The 18,055-nt window shown below is 51.6% G+C and overlaps 3 protein-coding genes across 3 annotated transcripts; 1 reads left to right on the forward strand and 2 right to left on the reverse strand.

Moving 5' to 3' along the window:
• Nucleotides 1-3,911: 3,911 nt before the first annotated feature.
• Nucleotides 3,912-6,031, reverse strand: KD926_004472 (uncharacterized protein; the record flags this gene model as incomplete). The annotated part of the gene is made up of 2 exons (XM_053095178.1): nucleotides 3,912-5,591; nucleotides 5,726-6,031. The coding sequence occupies 2 exons, from the start codon at nucleotides 6,029-6,031 to the stop codon at nucleotides 3,912-3,914; spliced, it is 1,986 nt and encodes a 661-aa protein (XP_052950122.1).
• Nucleotides 6,032-14,475: 8,444 nt separating this feature from the next.
• KD926_004473 (uncharacterized protein) lies at nucleotides 14,476-15,608 on the forward strand (the record flags this gene model as incomplete). The annotated part of the gene is made up of 2 exons (XM_053095179.1): nucleotides 14,476-14,691; nucleotides 14,871-15,608. 2 exons carry the CDS (start codon nucleotides 14,476-14,478, stop codon nucleotides 15,606-15,608), a joined length of 954 nt encoding a protein of 317 aa, XP_052950123.1.
• Nucleotides 15,609-16,075: 467 nt separating this feature from the next.
• On the reverse strand, nucleotides 16,076-17,040 carry KD926_004474 (ribulose-phosphate 3-epimerase RPE1; the record flags this gene model as incomplete). Its single annotated transcript, XM_053095180.1, has 3 exons — nucleotides 16,076-16,348; nucleotides 16,422-16,673; nucleotides 16,798-17,040. 3 exons carry the CDS (start codon nucleotides 17,038-17,040, stop codon nucleotides 16,076-16,078), a joined length of 768 nt encoding a protein of 255 aa, XP_052950124.1.
• Nucleotides 17,041-18,055: the final 1,015 nt, after the last annotated feature.

Raw genomic sequence — 18,055 nt, forward strand, 5'->3', positions numbered from 1 at the left:
CCCCCCCCCCCCCCCCCCCCCCCCCCCCCCCCCCCCCCCCCCCCCCCCCCCCCCCCCCCCCCCCCCCCCCCCCCACGAACAGGGTACACAGCGTCCCAAGCCTTGCGTGACAGGGAATTGTTCCGAGAATTGGCCCGGATTGCATGACGTTATGAAGCGGCTAGACTGCAGACCGACGAGGTACAAACAGCCATTTCAGCCGACGCTGGCAGTTATTGGCCTTGGGCGATGCAGGCCGCACCAAGCCTTTGCCTTTGCCTTTGCCGAGGGACGGGATCTCCAGGCACATCATTGGGGCTGACTGCTTGACGGCTAATTAAACCAGAAGCAACGATCAGGCTATCGGTGCTGTCGATGGCGAAGAAAGGAAAGGCTCGAGATTTCCCCCGCATCTCCAGGCCTGCAATGGAGCTAATTTCTCCGGCATGCCACGAGTGAGTATGCAGGTGACAATTATCCGGCGAGTTTTTCGTCGAGCAATATGAGATGACGATGGCCTGCCGTCAGAATCGCAACGATTTTACTACTTTACTGAGTATAATCCCATGCTTGACTCCGCATGTTCGACCGCTGATCGTTGCACAGATAGAGAGTCCAGTGGAGCGTTCTTCAGAAGGGTCTGGTTGGCCTTGCAGAACTGCCGACTCCACTTGAAATGCCAATGGAACCAGTACCACAGGTCCATAGGGCTTTGTCGGAAACAATTCCGACGTCCACCAAGCAAAAAGAAAGGAAGAAAACACAAAAAAAGAAAAAAAACTGCCCATTAAGGCTGATGGACAACAGACGAGGGAAGGAAGCACGGCGTTGGGAGAGACCCACATCCACCAGGCAACCAAATATCCGCCGGCACGTCTTCCATGGCCACGAGGAACACCCTTTTACTTTGACCTTGCACGGTCATTCGCAATATTAATGACTAGTGGGTAGTTGGTTGACTACGGAGCTCACGGCGCAATGGGGAATGGATACCGAAAAAAACTCAAAGCCCCAGGAGGGGAAGGGGTGGTGCCTGTGCCAGACATTTTACGAACGGACCTCCTTCATTTCAGGCAACAATGGCTGGACCGATTAGCAAGAGCCAAAGCCACCTGCCAAGCGACCGGTCGCAGCTGGAAAGTCGTGCTGCATATCACTTGCATTGTTCCTTCGCTGCAGATTAAAAAAGCTTAGTATAGAAGCCCGAGAAAGCGCGTAAAATTCCTATTGTTCGCTAGTGCAGCTTCTTGCCTGTCGAAACAAAGCCGTAATGCCTGAATTCAAATCATACCGAGGCGTACACCCAAGAAAAAAATCCACTCCATGGAGCTAGGACTAGCAAAGAAAACCAAATAGAACAGAACCCCGAGTAAAAGTATGAAGGAGAAAAAAAGAGAAAGAAAATTAACACGAAAGAAAAGAATAAAAAAAGCTCGCAGGTACCGGTGGATTGCCTGCCCGACTCGTGCGATCTAGCAGCATGCAATACATCATATCATCGAGGTCATATACCCATTTTGACGCTGGTGGCCCACCTCTCGGACCCGTGTATCAATCGCTTTCTTAGCACATCTCGCAGCATTCAATGCACTCGAAGCAGCATTCGCAAGTTTCTTCGCAGAGGAAACAACAGCAGAGGGTGGCCAGACTAGCGAAAGAGAAAAGATCGATCAGTCCTATGCGTCGCGTAGATAGAAAAAACAGACGGAGCACTCACCAAGCACCCAGACATCCGCGGTCCTTCTTCTGAGGAGCCGGCTGCTGCTGGTACTGCATTTGCTGTGTCTGTTGTCAGCGCATCGCATTTCTCGTCGCCAAGTCACTCGGATCGCAACGTACCTGAGGGGGGTACTGCTGAGGAGGAGGGTATCCTTGAGGGGGATATCCCTGGGGAGGAGGGTAGCCACCCTGAGGAGGGTAACTATAGACAGTAGCGGGTTAGCATATTGGGTCGATTGTCTTTGTGAGAAACAAAGCCGGATGGTCCCCGCCGTTACGAGATCGACCCAAGACGGGGTCTGACCCTCTCAGAATGTGACCGCCGTCGCCGTTGCAAGCCGCGACATTCTGTCGAAGGCCCGGCGCAAAGCAAGCTCAAGCGACCAAGGCGATCGGCGGACGGAAGAAAATGGGGAGGTAGATTGCAACAGCAGCACTTACGCCTGAGGGGGAGGAGGAGGTCCGTTGTAGTAAGGCTGGGACATGGTGACGGGGTAGTGAGGCAGCTGCAGCAAAAATGTGGTGTCGCACCAGTCAGTGAGTGTGCTCAGAACAATCTCCGATGGAAGTCGGCAGAGAGACCCGACCGAACGAGACGATGGGGAAGAGTTGCTCGTGGGAAAAGCAGCAGGGCCAATAACAGGGGAGCAGAGCATACCTAAGAAATGCCAAGTTCGAACGGATCGAAAAGGGAGATGAAAGTTAGGAAAGGGGGGAAAGAGAAGAGTAAGAAGAAGAACCGGACAAGACGTTAGGGGGACAAAAGCGAAAGGGGCGGAGAAAAAGAGGAGACCGGATCGCTGCGTAGCGTCGCTATGAGCCTATATTCTCACTAGACGATGGGTGGGACTAGGGATTGCTCTGGTTTGGGGTTTTTTTTAAAATCGGAGAGTTGAACTATTTTTGAATTTCCAGAGAACTTTTCCCTTCTTCCTCTTCTCTCTTCTGTTCCTCTCCCCCCTCTTCCTTTGGATGTAACTCTAAGTCGCTACCGCCCGACCTTGTGGTGCCTGAGAAATCGGGTGTCCGCTATGGTACCCGGCTCGTACGAGGCAGGCAGATCCTCTTCTTAGGTATGTACAGTACTCCGTTGGCATGAAACAGAAGAAGATTAATTAGCCTGAACTAAAACCTAGAATCGAAGAATATTCCTGCCCTCAAGATCACTCCTTCCCGGAGATTCATTAGTCGAGCCAGCCCGTCAAGGGTCATTCATTACAATACAAAGCTCCGGCCTGCCCTACAGACCCGATTTCCGCTTTCCCGAGTCCCGCTGATGGCGTCCTTCTCCACCGCCCAGCCTCGCTCGGTGGCGGTCGTCGAGTCAACGAGTTAGCAGACATCGTCATCATCTTGATCTTGTTCTTGATCTTGTTCTGATCCTCAATCAGTAAGCAGGCACCGTCATGGACGTAGGCCCTCCCTCGCGGGTGTCACTGCTTCACCAGCGCCCCATCGCTCCCACTGTTCTCGCCTCTTCAGCTAGGCTGGGGTTGCGTGCCGTCTGGCGGCCTACAGTCCTAGGTACGTTCTGCAGTGTATCCTGGTGGGTGGTAAGTAGTGGGTTGTGAAAGCAACTAAGTACCTAGCATGTAGGTAATTATCAAGGGATTTCGTTGCCGGCCAGAGCCGGAGAGGAGCGATCCCCATCGGGTCCCAGTCCAGGGCTGCCCCGGGAAAGTGCCGTTGCCGTCAAAGAATGACGTTCACCAATTCAAATATATTCATGAGAGCAAAAAAAAAAAAAAAAAAAGAACAAAAACCACTGGAGTCTGGCTGTTTCACTGTTTGGCTGTTCATCATCACACATTATGTCGTCCCATGTCGCCTTTGTTGAGGCGGCGCAGAGGTCGGCTGTTTCGACCCCTGTGAATTTGCGCGCGGCAAAAGGCAAAGATTCGAGAATCAAGAACCGTTGGAAAAGAGAAGTAAGGAGAAGAGAGAAGGAAAAAGGTCAAAAAGCGTCAAAAGAAGAGAAGAAATAGGAAAAAAAGACGAAATGGATAGAAGAAATGAAAGGCGGGTCAAACCCGCATGAGAAAGAAAAGAAAGAAGAGAAGCAGAAAATTATGTAAGGGCGCAAAGGAAATGACAAGAAAAGAAAACCGAACCAGAAAAAGAATACAAATCCCATATATCAACATGAAGTTGGAATAATCCAGATGAAAAGAACAAAAGGGAAAAAAAAGAAAAGGTTCTAAGGATTATATAGATCACACATACGAATCAATCTCAGGAGCCAAAGGCTGAGCATCCAGATAACAGGAAGTATCAAGAGATGTATCCATGCCCATCGTGGGAAAAGCAGAAAAGGCATTGTACCCAGTCATCATGGTTGTTTCCAACCCATGCTGGGGCAAATCGTCGGCCGGCGCTGACGACAACCCCTGGAACGTCGCATCCTCGGCGGGCACCGACGACGGGGCTGCCGCCAGGTCATCCCCGATCGCATCTTGGTCAATAAAGTTCTGGGCATTTTCGAGGACAATCTCCTCCTTCTGCACCATCCAGTGCTTCAGGACTTCCATGGGCGGGTGGTTTCCACCACCCTTCCCGCCGCGCTTCTCACTGTCCTTCCCACGTCCACCCCGGCCTCGCTGGCAAGGATTGAAATGAGTCCGACGCAAGTGAGCGGCGGCGTTGTAATTGGCGCCGTATCGCTTTCCATTCCGGCATGCTTTGCAGTTGGCCAGGAACGTCTTGCCAGGGGAGATGTCAACGCAAACCCAAACCTTGCGAATCACGGCGTGCACCCGTTCGATGTGCCGACGCAGCTCGTGCTCCCCGTGGAAGCCGTCGGGCTGATCGTTACACATCGAACAATATGTCTTGGGACGCGGGGGCCGCTGAATCGATGCCTTGGGAATGGCTGCCACCTCCTTGGCTGTCCCGTCGGAGGATGAAATGCGGATCATCTTGTGCTGCTCAGCCACTTTAGGCTGAGAACCGTTGAACTCCACCTTGGGGGCGATGGGTCGAGCGCCCTGCACAATTTGTTCTTGGGTCCTTCGAGCCGCTCTAGACGGCTGAGAGAAGGAAGAACTATTGCTCTCGGTGGATATGGAATGCTTCATCTCCACGGCGGGAGAGAGCGGCAGGGCAGAGATGGGTTGTTGGGGGAAAGTCGTGGCAGAGGGGGCGGAGCAGGAGAATGCGGGAGGAGCAGAAGATTCAGCGAAGGGGAAAGTGACAGGATCAAGATCCCGTTGCATGGATGTAAAGGTGGAGAAGGGGACGTTCATAGGGGAGGTGGACGAAACAAAATCAGACGAAGGGTAGGGGAAAGAGAAATTGGAGTCGAGATTTGGCCCCGAAGAATCAAATCGCATCATGCCGATGCCACCACATATCGAATCGGTAGTGGTGCTCCTACTCATGTCAACTGCGCCCGTGGCAGTCTGGTCGGCTAACGAAGGATGCCCCATCCCCATTAGGCCGGAGGTCAGCGCGGAAGGTCCCTGGTATTGCTGATTGGGAGATTGGCGGGAGGATTGTTGATCGAGTCCATTCGATGCCGAGTCCGCAGAGAGTGCCATGGAGAGTGCCGAAGCACCCCGTTGTTGAGCCTGGTGGTCGTCCAAATACTGCTTGGCGTATTCGGATGGGGAATACTCGCTAACGTGGTCAAGGCGGCGTTGGGCGCGCGAAGGTCCATAGGAGTGTCGCTGTCCCGTCATGCTGGAGGCCAGCGACGGCCGGTGAGACACCGGAGTCTGCTGGCTCTGTGAACGGACCATGGTTGTGTGTCGGGAGGACCCAGGACCCGAGAAACCGGAGGAGCCGTCCTTGCGAGAATTCGATCTAGAGAGGTGCTGAGACGTCTGGGGAGCTGCCGGAGAGGACGCGTGAGACAGCTCGCGCGTCAGATCAACGGTCACCGGGGGATCCGGAGTCTGCCAATTGTCAATCCAGGGACTGGTTGCTGGCGAAAGAGCAAGGAAGAAGGGAATGCAAGAGCACGGGAGGAACAAGATGGGTGTTAAGGTGGAGGAGAGGCGGGATCAGAAGACCAAGATGGATCACATACGGTGACTCGTCGTTTCGTCGGAGGAAGACCAGAACCAGGTAGAGTCCGGGGAGTATCCTGTCGAGCCCGTTTCCCAGATTTCTCGAGTGTTGTAGAACCGCCATTTTCAAGGATGCCAGAGCCGGAGACCGGACGGTAGCTGTTGAGGGAAGAGGATGCCGTTGCCGGTATGAACTGACTTAACCGTTGGCCCCAAAGTTGGTTTCGCTCTGATTCCGGAAGGTGGGAGTGCTGAACCAAAAAAGCGTCCCGATACCCAGAAATGGCCCGTGTGAAGAGTTCGTCATCGGCCATGGTGACAGCCATGTTGGTGAGATATCCTTAGAGTGGTGCCTCTCCCGTATGAGGTGAGCGATAAGGATAGAGCTGCTATCAGTACCAAATGACTATATAGGGGGGTTTGAGTGGGAGAAGTGGATCTCTATGGCATTCATATCAGTACTGCCATCCACTGAAAATAACAAGGAAAATAGTGACGACGAGAGACGGGAGATGAGGTGGAGAGAAAAAGAAAAGAAATGGAAAGGAAGGAGGGAGGACTGACTGGAGGGTCAAGATTGTTCCCGCGACGGCAGTGGGTTTTCGGTGGGTGTACAGCAGGAAGGTCAGGTTGCGCGGATGACACACCAGAAATGAGGGGATTGAGAACAAGAGTAGGTAAAATAGAAATGTGATGAGAAGAAGAAGATGAGAGGGAGGAATATAGATATAGAGACGGCAGAGAGTATAGGAGAAATATAAATCTACTAGGACAGGATCGCGATAAGATAGTTGAGAGAGATGAATGAACGAGGGGGAGGGAGGAGGGCGGAAGATATCAATTTAATGGGGAAGGGAATAGTTATACTAGCAGTAGTTATCCCCACAGCCCGGCTTGGTCAAATGGCCCGTATTGCATAATATGAATCGGGGGGGAGAGAGAGGTGTGTGAGGAAGAGGGGGGGGGTCGCAAGTATGGGGGAGAGAGAGTAGGAACGAGAACAAAAGATCCGTCAGGTCAGTCAGTCAGTCAGTCAGTCAGTCAGTCCCAGATTCGCAACCTGTTGGGTTTAGCTGCTGCAGCAGTAGTTCATGGAAGTTGAAACTTGGGAAACGACCGGGGTGGGGGAAAGCAGACGGTCTGTGAGATGGAAAGAAGGATTGGCCGGAGGACCGACTGGCAAGACGGTCCCATCCTCATCATCGTCGGTGGTTCGCGGAGTGGACCAGGATGGAAGAGGAATGGGATTCAGAAGAAGGTCTGGAACCTTTTCGTAGTGTCGGTCGGGGGGTGGGCACTGGTCAGCGATTTTTGCCCTTTTTCTTTTTCTTTTCTTTTCTTTTATTCAATTTTTCTCTATTTTATTTTTTTTAGAAAAAAGAAAATGGTTTACTCCCTGGAAAATCGAGTCGTAAATTAATTAATTCCACAATTATTTTATTTAATTATATTTTATCTTACTCTATTCTATTCTATCGTTTGCTGAAGTGATTTTACTTTTGGGCCGTCCCTCTCTCTGCTATCGTCGACGGAATACGGAATAGTGTCTGGACGCTGAGCGCCGACGAAGAGTCCAAGCCTGGGGCAGCCAAAAAGAAAGGGTCTCAGGGTGTCCAGCAGATGCCTTCGCTCTTTCTACCTTTCCTATTTCGTAAGGGTCTACCGTATAGAAAGTGGACAGGTAATTTCACAGTTGTCCGAGAAAAGACACAGACCCGATCACCAATAACCGGGAAAATACGCACGGAATCGAATAAAAAATACTCTGCAAATGAAATCCAAATTAAATACGAAATTACACTGATGAAAATCCATTCATCCGTCCAAAAAAGAAAGGCAAAGGGAACCTGGAAGAGGGGGCATGATAGGGGAAAGGTGACACCCTGACTGGTCGACCCAAGCTCCGAATATAGCCTACACCCCAAACGGATGGGCATTTACGGAGACAGACAGGTAGGTAGAGTAATAATAATAGTAGAATGCTGGACGCTGGACGCTGGATGCTGGACAAAAGCAAAGGAACACAACGTGAGCCCCAAAGTGAGGCAACGAAACGGATTGCGCCGACCGGCACCCGCACCAAGCAAGAGAAAATCCCGGATGGATGTGTTGGATCTCCCTGGATCAGTCATCCGGTTTTCTGATCACTGCTCAGTATTATTTACGGTTGAGTACGAGCCGTGTTGGTGGTAAGAATCAGACGTTACCAGTGCTATTATTAGGTAAGTGTCCTCCTTGGTTAACTATCTTGGTTAGGACTGTTAGTAGACGGGCCGTCTTTGTTTAGAGAAGCAGAGGAAGGGGGGGAAAGAATGACGTACTCCCTTCTGCCAGAGTAGACAGTAAGCCATGCATGTCGTGACCTATCGTGACCTATCATCACCGTGACCTGCTTCTTCCCCTTCAGGCGCCTACAGCGGCATGCCTTAGTTTTCACACTTGGAACACTCACGGCTCTTGGGGAAGTACTAAATTCCCGGGCTAAGGATACAGCGTGCTACAAGCTACCCTTTTAGCGGTGCTTGACACCCAAGCACAAAATACCGTACGCCAATCTCCCTGGGCCCTTCGGGTCTCAGCTGAATCTTCCCCCTCGACTCGAAATCTGCCACGTCGTTTGGGCTACACCCGATCTGGTGGTCTCGGCCCCTCATAGTCACGACCACCTGCTAACTATGTGGACTGACCTTTCCCATCCTCCGTCAAAGAAATGGCCTCGTCCAAGTTCTTGTAGATGACGACGGCACCTCCGTTTGCAAGACTTCTCTTGTCTTTGTTGGTTGATGCCATATCATCTCTCTAGGAAACATGACCCTATGGAAGTTGGCTCCAGCGAGAGCCCCCAATCATCTAGGATACCTTGTCTCGCCTCTATCCGGTCAGAATCGAGCTCGGAAAGGAAGCCAGATTTTCTTGGTTTGGGGTCGACCCCAGCTTCATCTGTTTTCCTGCAGATGATAGAGCTTCTCACGTCGTAAGAGCAACAGTAGCAATAACCTACATACCTCCCCCGGAACGAGCCTACGGTACCACGCGGAAGGTTCCCAAGGTTCAACTATTCTGCGCGTGGCCGCCCAGACTCCCGATCTGGTTGAACAAAGAACGGAGAGCACAGTTGTTGGTGTTGTTGCTGCCGTTGATGCCCTTTCAGTTCGCTCTTTCGGCGAGGGGTTACCGGTCACAGGGAAATTCTGCTTGATTTCCCGATCTGTCATGGTGGTGCCCCCCATTGCTGGCGGTGGATGGACGATCTCGACACTATCGACGTTGGATTCGATCATTGGGGGACACGGTGGAGCCATCTCGAAGAGGCTAAGCGCGTAAATATCACGTGCAGTCACGTGGGCTATTTCCCGTTTCGGGGTCACCGTGGATGAACAGTTGGCCGTCTTGGCGGGGCCCTCTTTCTATCCTACCGAGCCATCGACCCTCACCCTCGGAGTGCGGATACGACACCAAAGAACGCAACGGTATGGAGCGCAGAGGGGTCTCACCTTTCCTCTCGGGTCAGATATTTCGGTGGCAGAAGCGCTTGCCGAATTTCCAGCGGTCAACCGCTCACTCCGCCGTTGTTTCATCCGTTCCAGGCAGCATCCACTGCCAACCCACAACCAGGTCACCGCTCTTTACGTATTGAGTGGTTCCGAATTGCGGCTATGATGGCTGGCCTACTGGACGGTGGTGGCAGTTGTTCCAGCGACTTCAAACTGGGTCCTACGGTGGGAGGAATGGAAAACGGCCCCTTCAATTTCCAGCCATTGCAAACGCTCTGGGTCCCGAGGAGAAAAGTACGCCGTTCGGAGGGCCTACGATGTGGTCCATGCGCAGACCAAATCTCCCTACGAACAGGAATTCTGTTTCGGGTTGGAAAATTCAGAATAATAATGGAAACAACGAGTACTACCCCTCCTTTGACGAACCCCGAGCGAAATGCGAGAAGGCGACTCCGCAATGGAAAACTGCTGTCGGCGCATTAGTACTCCTACTCCACTAACTTGAAATATCACGATGAGCATCCTGAACGGCTTGCTCTATTCATCTCCGTTTTTCGGTTTCAAAAATACCAATGACTCAATAGAGCTGGTAGGAGATCATCCATCCCTCCTCAGCCCTCAATTCACCCCCATCGTGTAGTCTCAACGAACGATTCAGGTATGTTAGCCCATGAACTGATCATCTACTCCGTACCCAAGATTGTCTTTTTCCTTGAATTACTCTGTACAATCAACGTTGTCCAAGTCAACCCAATTCCCACTCTTTTCCACAAGGTGGGAGGAGAATAACCGATGTAAGGTACAAACTGACACGACACCCATTTGGCTACCAATCCGTCACAAAAATAGACATCTGCGCGGTATGCGTTCCAGAAAGCCAGAAAATGCTCTTGAAAAAGTACTTCCATTCGACAAATTGGGGGGGAACGGCGTTGGTGAGTGGGACCGCTAGATAAGTGTGATCGCCGAGTGTCCCTGACACGGAGGAATGATAGGCTGAGGATCTTCCAAGCATGGGACCGCTAACGCACGCTATCTGTGATTCTATGCAACTATGCACATTTGTAAAGGACTTGGGCTTTTTGGAAGGTTAGAGTTCCGTTGGGAGACTGAGAAGGATGGGACCGGGGGGGTTAGGATGGGCGAAAACGGAATACATCGAAATGAATTAAATCTCCCCTGTGGAAAACAAAGGAAGGGAAAGGAATTGAGAGACTTATGGCAGGACATGCTGTCAACTGCCGGGGGAAAAACGGACTACAATGACGAGATGCATTCGGGAGATGAATCCACGTACAGCGATGACATAACCCTGAACCTGCACCCATCAGGTGGTCAGGTCGATATGTACGGAGTATGTGTAGGTATGTACAGCATATGTATGTACGGGGTTAAAGCGATCGACTCGCGACAAAAGAAAGGAAATCGTCCCGACTGATTGGCGGGTTTCGACCGGCGACGGTCAAGAATCCCAGTTACCACATCCGCCTACATGAACAGTTCTAAATAGATCTACCAGACAGTGTCAATCACCGTCGACGTCAGGGCTTCCAGGGAAAGGAATTCCAGTGCTATGATCACGACAGTAGTACCTACAGCCGTGCCCAATCTCCGTGTCTGCCTTACCCCCATCCATCCCTGTCATGAGGGAAACGGCTCAGAAAGCAAATGCGATCTGAGCATCTGACCCTCCTCTCTACCCGGGCAAATGCAGTCTGTCGATATCGTGATGCTTGACAACGGGATAAACGAGGTGGTGGTGCTATCACCTCTCGTAATCACCATAATAACAGTAGCCGAACCCAGGCCCGCGGGTTAAGTCCAGCCTGACGGACCCAGGCTGTGCCGACGCCCCGTTCTGACCACCATCTTTCTTGATTCTTTCCTTCCCTATTTGCTTTACTTTTTCTGTCGTTTGCCTTGGGCATTTAATTCTCTCTTTTAACGTTTATCCCGCCTTTCTTACCCCCTCGCTGACTAACCACTTTCATGCCCCGAATGAAATAATATATCCTCTGTAGATTATAGGCCACGGACGCAGCGACAGAACAAGTTTCAAAAAATAAAATAAATAATAAAGATCTCTCAGGCGGCATAGAACATAGAACCTCTGCCAATTAACCTCTCTGCCTCCCACAGCCACCACACACTTCGGCACAGCAGAGTTTGAATGAGCGCCAGGCTGAAAGCCAAGTGTACCCGGGTTCCTCGTGCGCCGCCATCAGCCACATTCCTCATCGATTTGCTCCCAAAAAACTCTCCTGGGCCAGTAACTATACGGAGTTCTGAAACCAGCACGGAGGCGCTCTGAGTCACGATCACTTTACCTGATCTCATAGCTAGGTAACTAGTAGTATATCTGTCTTTCTTCTGTTCGTCCATAGCATACTGCCCGATGACGCGTCGATGGCACGTTCGTTAGTTACTCGTTTGCCGCTCGCGACTTAGTTACCTACCTACGAAGACGAGCCTCCGGGGTTTTCCCTGGGTATCTACTATGTATCTACTTGACTTTCTACTAAATGCACAAATGCAGAAAATGGCTCATGTTAATGGCATGGGTTCAAACGGCGTTGGTGCGTCTGGTTGGTGCATTCTGCCGATGGAGTGTGCTCAGACCCTGACCTCGGGGTGAGATATATTTCGGGAGGGTTTACATCGGGTCCGGAGACTTGGCGGGATCTAAAATCCGGACGACTGGGTATTGTCGGGCGTTCTGTGTTGCAGGGTTGCTACATACATAGCCATAGCAAACGTTTTGGCTGATTGTATGCTGTTTGTATCATGGATGTAGTGTCTGGTGATGTGTCTTCTAGTTTGGGAACGGGTGCCTCAGGCAGGGCGATGTGTTTGGAGGTAAAGTATGTAGGTAGTGGACCTGGGCGGGACGCAAAGGCCACCAGTAGCGTCGCTGCGAGAGAAGGAGTAGAGACTCCCTGTCTATAATAATTGTTAGTATGTGAATGTGTTTGCCCGGAGACTGGAATATAGGGTAGTCTAATAATGTAATGTTCAAGGTGTCGAGACCCCGTTGCATGATAGGAAAGAGACCCCCCTCTCACCCATCAGATATCTCACGAGCTTTCTTCAGACCGTTAGTTTGGAATATGGTACAGTACATGTAGAACTGCAATATGCTCGGTCATCATACGCAACTATGTTCGAAATTATAGCCTGGTACAAGTACAGTGGCTGTGAGGGTGACAAACATCAGCATATCTTTTCTGTGGCCCATAACTACCAGATAGGAGCTCTGCTAATATGCCTATTCTCTATCTCATGCAGATGCCATCCAAGTCCACGATGTCTTGCTTTCTTTAATGCACAGATCACATGGAGGGAAAAGGAACATACTAGATCCAAGTGACAACCCCCCGAGACTACAACATGCGTTTGTATGTATAGAATTTTCACCACGATCATATTGATGCACAGATCTACACCTACAAGCCCAGAAGAGACGATAGAAGTTGTTCTTTCCGGCCATACTCAACATGTGTCTACGTGCATGCTCGCCGCCAGGAGATCACCCCGCTCGATATAGACCGACAGATCCACCACCGCCAGGGCCATTGATACCACAATGGCGACTATCATCCCCATGCTCGGAACGGCGACCTAGAACACGCGACCGGATGAATGACCACATCAATCGGCTCATGAACATCGGGTGCATTGCGGGTAAAGATGTTTCTCACAGATGGGGATCGCCAATTTCAGACCCGGAGCATATACTCCAAACAACGCATGTGCTGGAGCGTGTTCTGGGGCATGCTCTGATGTGGTGACATCCGATAAGTCGAGCGATGCATGTATGTTTGATCCGTGTCTCAGGTCCGGACGATGGCCGAACTTCTAGGAGACATAAGTGCAAGTGATAGATAGAGGTAGCCTACTTTGCCAGCTCAGTTGCGGTTTCAGATACAATATGCTGTGGACACCGAGCAAGAACGTTTCGACGAATGAAGGGCAAGATCCAACTTGCTTCTTTTTTGTCGAAATTAGCAGACTGCATACCGGCCTACTGCAGAATCCGAAGGAGGATCCGGTCTAGGCAGTCCTAGTAGAAATCACTTCCTTGTGCCAAGAGGAAGGTTGTCGTCTAATCACTTGCCCCGGATTGCGTACTCCGTCCTGTAAGGAGGATCAGTATTATTGTCCAATTAAGTAAAGCCCACAAAGACCTTCAACTGGAGACAAATATGTAGTTGGTACTCCATCTGACGAGGAATGTGGCTTCTGAGAGATAACAGAAGAGAACCCGAAACATATCTGATCGGCACTAACGTTGCTCTCAGTGTCGTGATAGCGGGCCATATATTTGACAGGTTCGAATGTTTGACTGCTGACCGTCTTTTGGAATCCATTGCCCTTGACAGTTCCTGAATTAAGGAGATGGCTGGTATATCATCATCGGTGTAACAATGCAGATGTGAGATGACTGATCATGAATGTGAGCTATTTCGGGATGTACCAAGTAAAGGATAAGGGAATACATTCAGACATTAAGTTGAGGTTAAGGAAGACTCTCAATTGAAATCTGTACCTACTGGACAAAGGGGGATTGTAGTTTTACGATTGGATATGCCCGATGAACGGAGAGATCCTGGGATAAAGGGAGTCCGAACCGGGAGAAAGATGAGCCTGCAGAGCCGATAGACAAAAAGCAATGACATCAACCATTCCCATTGGTACAACTCAAATGATATATATCCGGTAGTTAGGTAATTCTGCCCAGTCAAGGTGCTTGAACTTGGGTCAGTGACAGGAGGTTGAACGCTGGGAGCACTCTGAGTGGGCGATATAACCCACTTGACGTCAGATTACCACGCATGGTTTGGGCCCAAAAGATACAAGAACCGCAGAGCGAGAGGCATCAAAAACCAGGATAATGACATAAGGAGTTCCCGGAGTATATAATAATCTTTGCAACAGGGCATCACCCCCTCGCTCCTAGACCTGGTGCAGAGCGATTCATAGTTCACCGTCACCGTCACCGCCCATCGACTCCCTGTGCGAGCAACACGTGACTCCGCGTGGGCCCCCCCTTTGAAGCCGCCACGTCATACCTGCGAATGATTTCCCCGTTCCAGAAAGCTGCAGGGATCAAAAAAAAGAAAGGAGGGAAATTGGAGCACATCCGAAACCACGCAGGCACATTTCATCTCCATCCAACTCATCTGGATGATCGTCTCTTCACCGCATCTGCTCTGTGATCGGTCTTCACTCGAAACGAGTTCATTCTAGATTTTCTTGTTTCATTTCCATCTCTCGTCATGTCCGACTCGACCCTTTATCTCTACACCTCCCTTACTGCGGGGTCATCCCACATCGTCACCGCCACTGCTCGATTGGAGACCATCCTGAAGGCCAACAAGCTCCCGTTTCGCGCAATTGACGTCGCCACCGACGATGCCGCTCGTAAACTCTGGGGTCGTCGCTCCAAGGGCAAGAAATTGCCCGGTCTGGTGAAATTCGGCACAGTGGTCGGCGTATGTCACCTCTCCTTTCCCCCTCCTCCCCCCCCCCCCCCCCTTTGCCTCCGTGACGGGGAATGGTTACCGGCGCAGGGGATATATCAACCACGCGCTGTTTTCTGTTCCCCCCTCTCCCTTGTTTCCCACTCCACGTAGCTTGGTGGGGTGCTCGCTAATCGCGCATGATGCTGTAGGACCTAGAGGAAATCGAAGAATGGAACGAGTACGGTGAGCTGCGGATGCAGGTGAACAGCGTCGAAGACTTCGACAGCATGCCCGCCACCAGCTACCCAGCTCCCGCCACTCAGACCGACACCGGCGCATTCACCCCCACCCCCGAGTCGGCCGCTCCGAAGCAGAGCACGATCAAGATCCAGAATCCCCCTGCCAAGGAAGCGCAGAAGGATGACTCCATTACTGTTGCATTACGCCAGGCCAGCGAGGAGGCGGCTACCAAGGCTAAGGAGAACAGCGCGAAGCCTGAGAAGGCGCCCGCAGCTACGGAAGAGCCCAGCCCGCAGCCGCCTGCCCCTGCCGATGCCGCCGCCAGCACAGACAAGAAAAAAGATGGCGCAGACTCAGTACGTCGGAAATCATTGGTTCCTGAAGATGCGGAGAGTCTGAAGCGTCCGCCTCTCATCATACCAGAGGTTGCTGCGGTCTCCTCTGCCAACATTCATGCTGATAACGCCCAAGCTCTAGGGTTGGTGGAACACCACCGTGGCTCCATAATTTCGGCCACATCTCCGGAAGAGCAGGAAAAGGTCAAGCAGGACTTGCGCAAATCCATCTCTGGCGGTCGTCAAGAGATTCTTGATGCCCTGAAGAAGGAGAAGGCGGAGCAGGGTGCTCAGGACGAACCTATCGAGGAGGAGCCCGCAATCGAAGATGAACCCGACGTCAAGGATACGGAAGCCAAGAAACAAGAATAAATTTAATCAGAATGATTTTGACAATCATTACCACCAACTCCAGGCAGCCGCTAGCGGTGGGAATTAACTCGGGTTGTCTGTGTTGCATAACCCTGGTCAGCTGTGCTGTCGGGATGACGAACACGACATGACATCACACTTGTTTCATTTGGTTTTCTTTTTCCTTTGTTTGTAAAAATACCAGTTGAGTGTTCTTTAGTACCTAATTCGAGGAACTTTGCGGGTTCGGATGTATCTATCTTAGGTCTTTCTATCAATTTATTTTGTAGTTCTTGCTGGGGATACATGAGTAGTAACTCGTCAACCGTAACCGCATTAAATTACTAAGGTAGTCTTCCCGTCTCTTTTTCTTTTGGTCATCACATGCTCGAAGGAACCTGGTAAAAAAAATATAAAGGAAATGAGGCATTAGCAAAATATAAACCGCAAAAGAACCGAATCACATGAAGGTATATATCCCCTTTTGCTTAGACTTTTGAGTCCTTCCGGCGCGAGTCGACGGATTCGCGGAGTTTTGCGATAACGTCGGCAGGATCCTGGGCACCAAAAACAGCCGAACCAGCGACGATAACGTTGGCACCGGCATCCGCAGCCTGGTCCACGGTGCCGATTCCCAGTCCGCCATCAACCTCGATGTTCAGGTTGGGGTATCGCTCGCGCAAGGTCTGGACCTTGGGCAGCTCGGAGGCCATGAACTTCTGACCACCAAAGCCAGGGTATACCGTCATGACGAGGACCATCTATTGAACGGAGGAGTTAGTCAGATCAGGTCACACAGACTTGAGGGAAATCCCGGACGGTGACGGCACTTACATCCGGACGCTCCTTCTCATCCTTGGCTTCGAGGATATCCCACAGCACATCCACCGGCGTGTCGGGCTTGATGGCAATACCAGCTTGCATACCCTCGTCGTGAATGTAGCGGATCAGTTCCTTGGGGCTCGTTTGGCGGGTTGTGGTAGAATCAGCGGGGGAGGTGGCGGCCACGGACGAGACGGCCGCTTCGTAGTGAAAGCAGTAGAGATCGCAGCCGGCGTCCTTAAAGTCCTTGACCCATTTATGTGGCTAGATATCAAGATGAAATGGTTAGCTGGGAAGTTCTCTTATTGATCCGAACGGAATGCGCGGGTACTCATGTCGCGAGGAAGCGCGCGGCGACTCGCGGATCGCATGGAACGGGGCGTCTCACCTCCATGATCATCATGTGGCAGTCGAAGGTACCCTTTCCACTCGGCTCCGTAGGGCGAGCGACGTGAGAGCGAATCTTGGTGACGACGGGAGCTCCGAAGGTGATGTTAGGGACGAAGTGACCGTCCATGATGTCAACATGGAGCCAATCGGACCCTTGCTCGATTTTCGTCGAGCATTCGTGGCCCAGAGTCGCGAAGTCCGCGCTGAGGATAGAAGGAGCTATGATGGCAGGGGGAGACATGGCGAAGGGTCAAGTCGGACGATTGTATAGAACAAAGTGAGGTTCTGTACACTGGACGGATGTGCAACGGCCGGAAGTGGATGAAGTGGGGGGAGGGGTGCGGACGAGAAGACAGGAGCGCGATGACGACTTATGTACCAATGAGTCAGAAAAGGGAAATGTGTGAACAACAAAGAAGGATGGAGACCCGAGTGGAACGGCATACAGCGTACTCCATCCAAGGGCAAATTTAAGCGGCCATTGATATCATCATATCACCGCCAGTTGCCGGTCGACGTCAGTCCGGATCGCCCGATTAGGAAAGCTTGCATAGACGATAAGGGCTAGGGCCAAGACCTTCACGTGGGTCGCGCCCGTGGGTGCCTGAACTTAGAGTCGGTCGCGTCGAGGCCTCGAGCTATTCCATTGTCGGCCGGGTCACGGGAATCGGATTCCTCCCGGCTCTTTGGTGTTTGCCCTCGCGGCGCTCTCAGCACCTCTGAACAGTGCCAATTCATCCGCTCAATTTCCGATGTGCTGGTCGGCTGACCATCTTGCCCGTTGGTTGGGCGGCATAACATTCGGAATGCCCGTTTTCGTCTTTCCTGTCGCCGCTGACAGGTCAACTAAGTCAATCCATGAGATAAGGTGGCAAGAGTTGGGGGAAGTAGTTTCTCCCTCTTAGCTTTGAGCTTGCTCATTGCCCTCACCGACGGGATGCGACAACGGCATTCACGTCCGGTATTTTTCTAGGCGCAGAGGGTGGTTGAGGGGAACTCAGGGTGTGCTTGACCATCGCACCGATCGTCGACACCCCGGAACTTCCTTTCTAAAGATAGCCCCCGGCGCTTCCAGTCTACCAATCACGGATCGCCTGTCATCCCTCGACACCACTCCCATTCGTGGCCGGCGGTTCTTTGCAGGTGCAAAGGCCCTCCTCCACGCTGATTGGTATCGTCGCCATGCAACCTGTGCCTGTTGTCACTTCGGATGAACCTGTTAGAGTGGTTGGGGCCTCGCCGGCGACGCGCCGACA

Source organism: Aspergillus affinis (assembly GCF_023601865.1).
Source record: "Aspergillus affinis strain CMG 70 chromosome Unknown NODE_214_length_31651_cov_83_889181, whole genome shotgun sequence".
Lineage (NCBI taxonomy): Eukaryota > Fungi > Ascomycota > Eurotiomycetes > Eurotiales > Aspergillaceae > Aspergillus > Aspergillus affinis.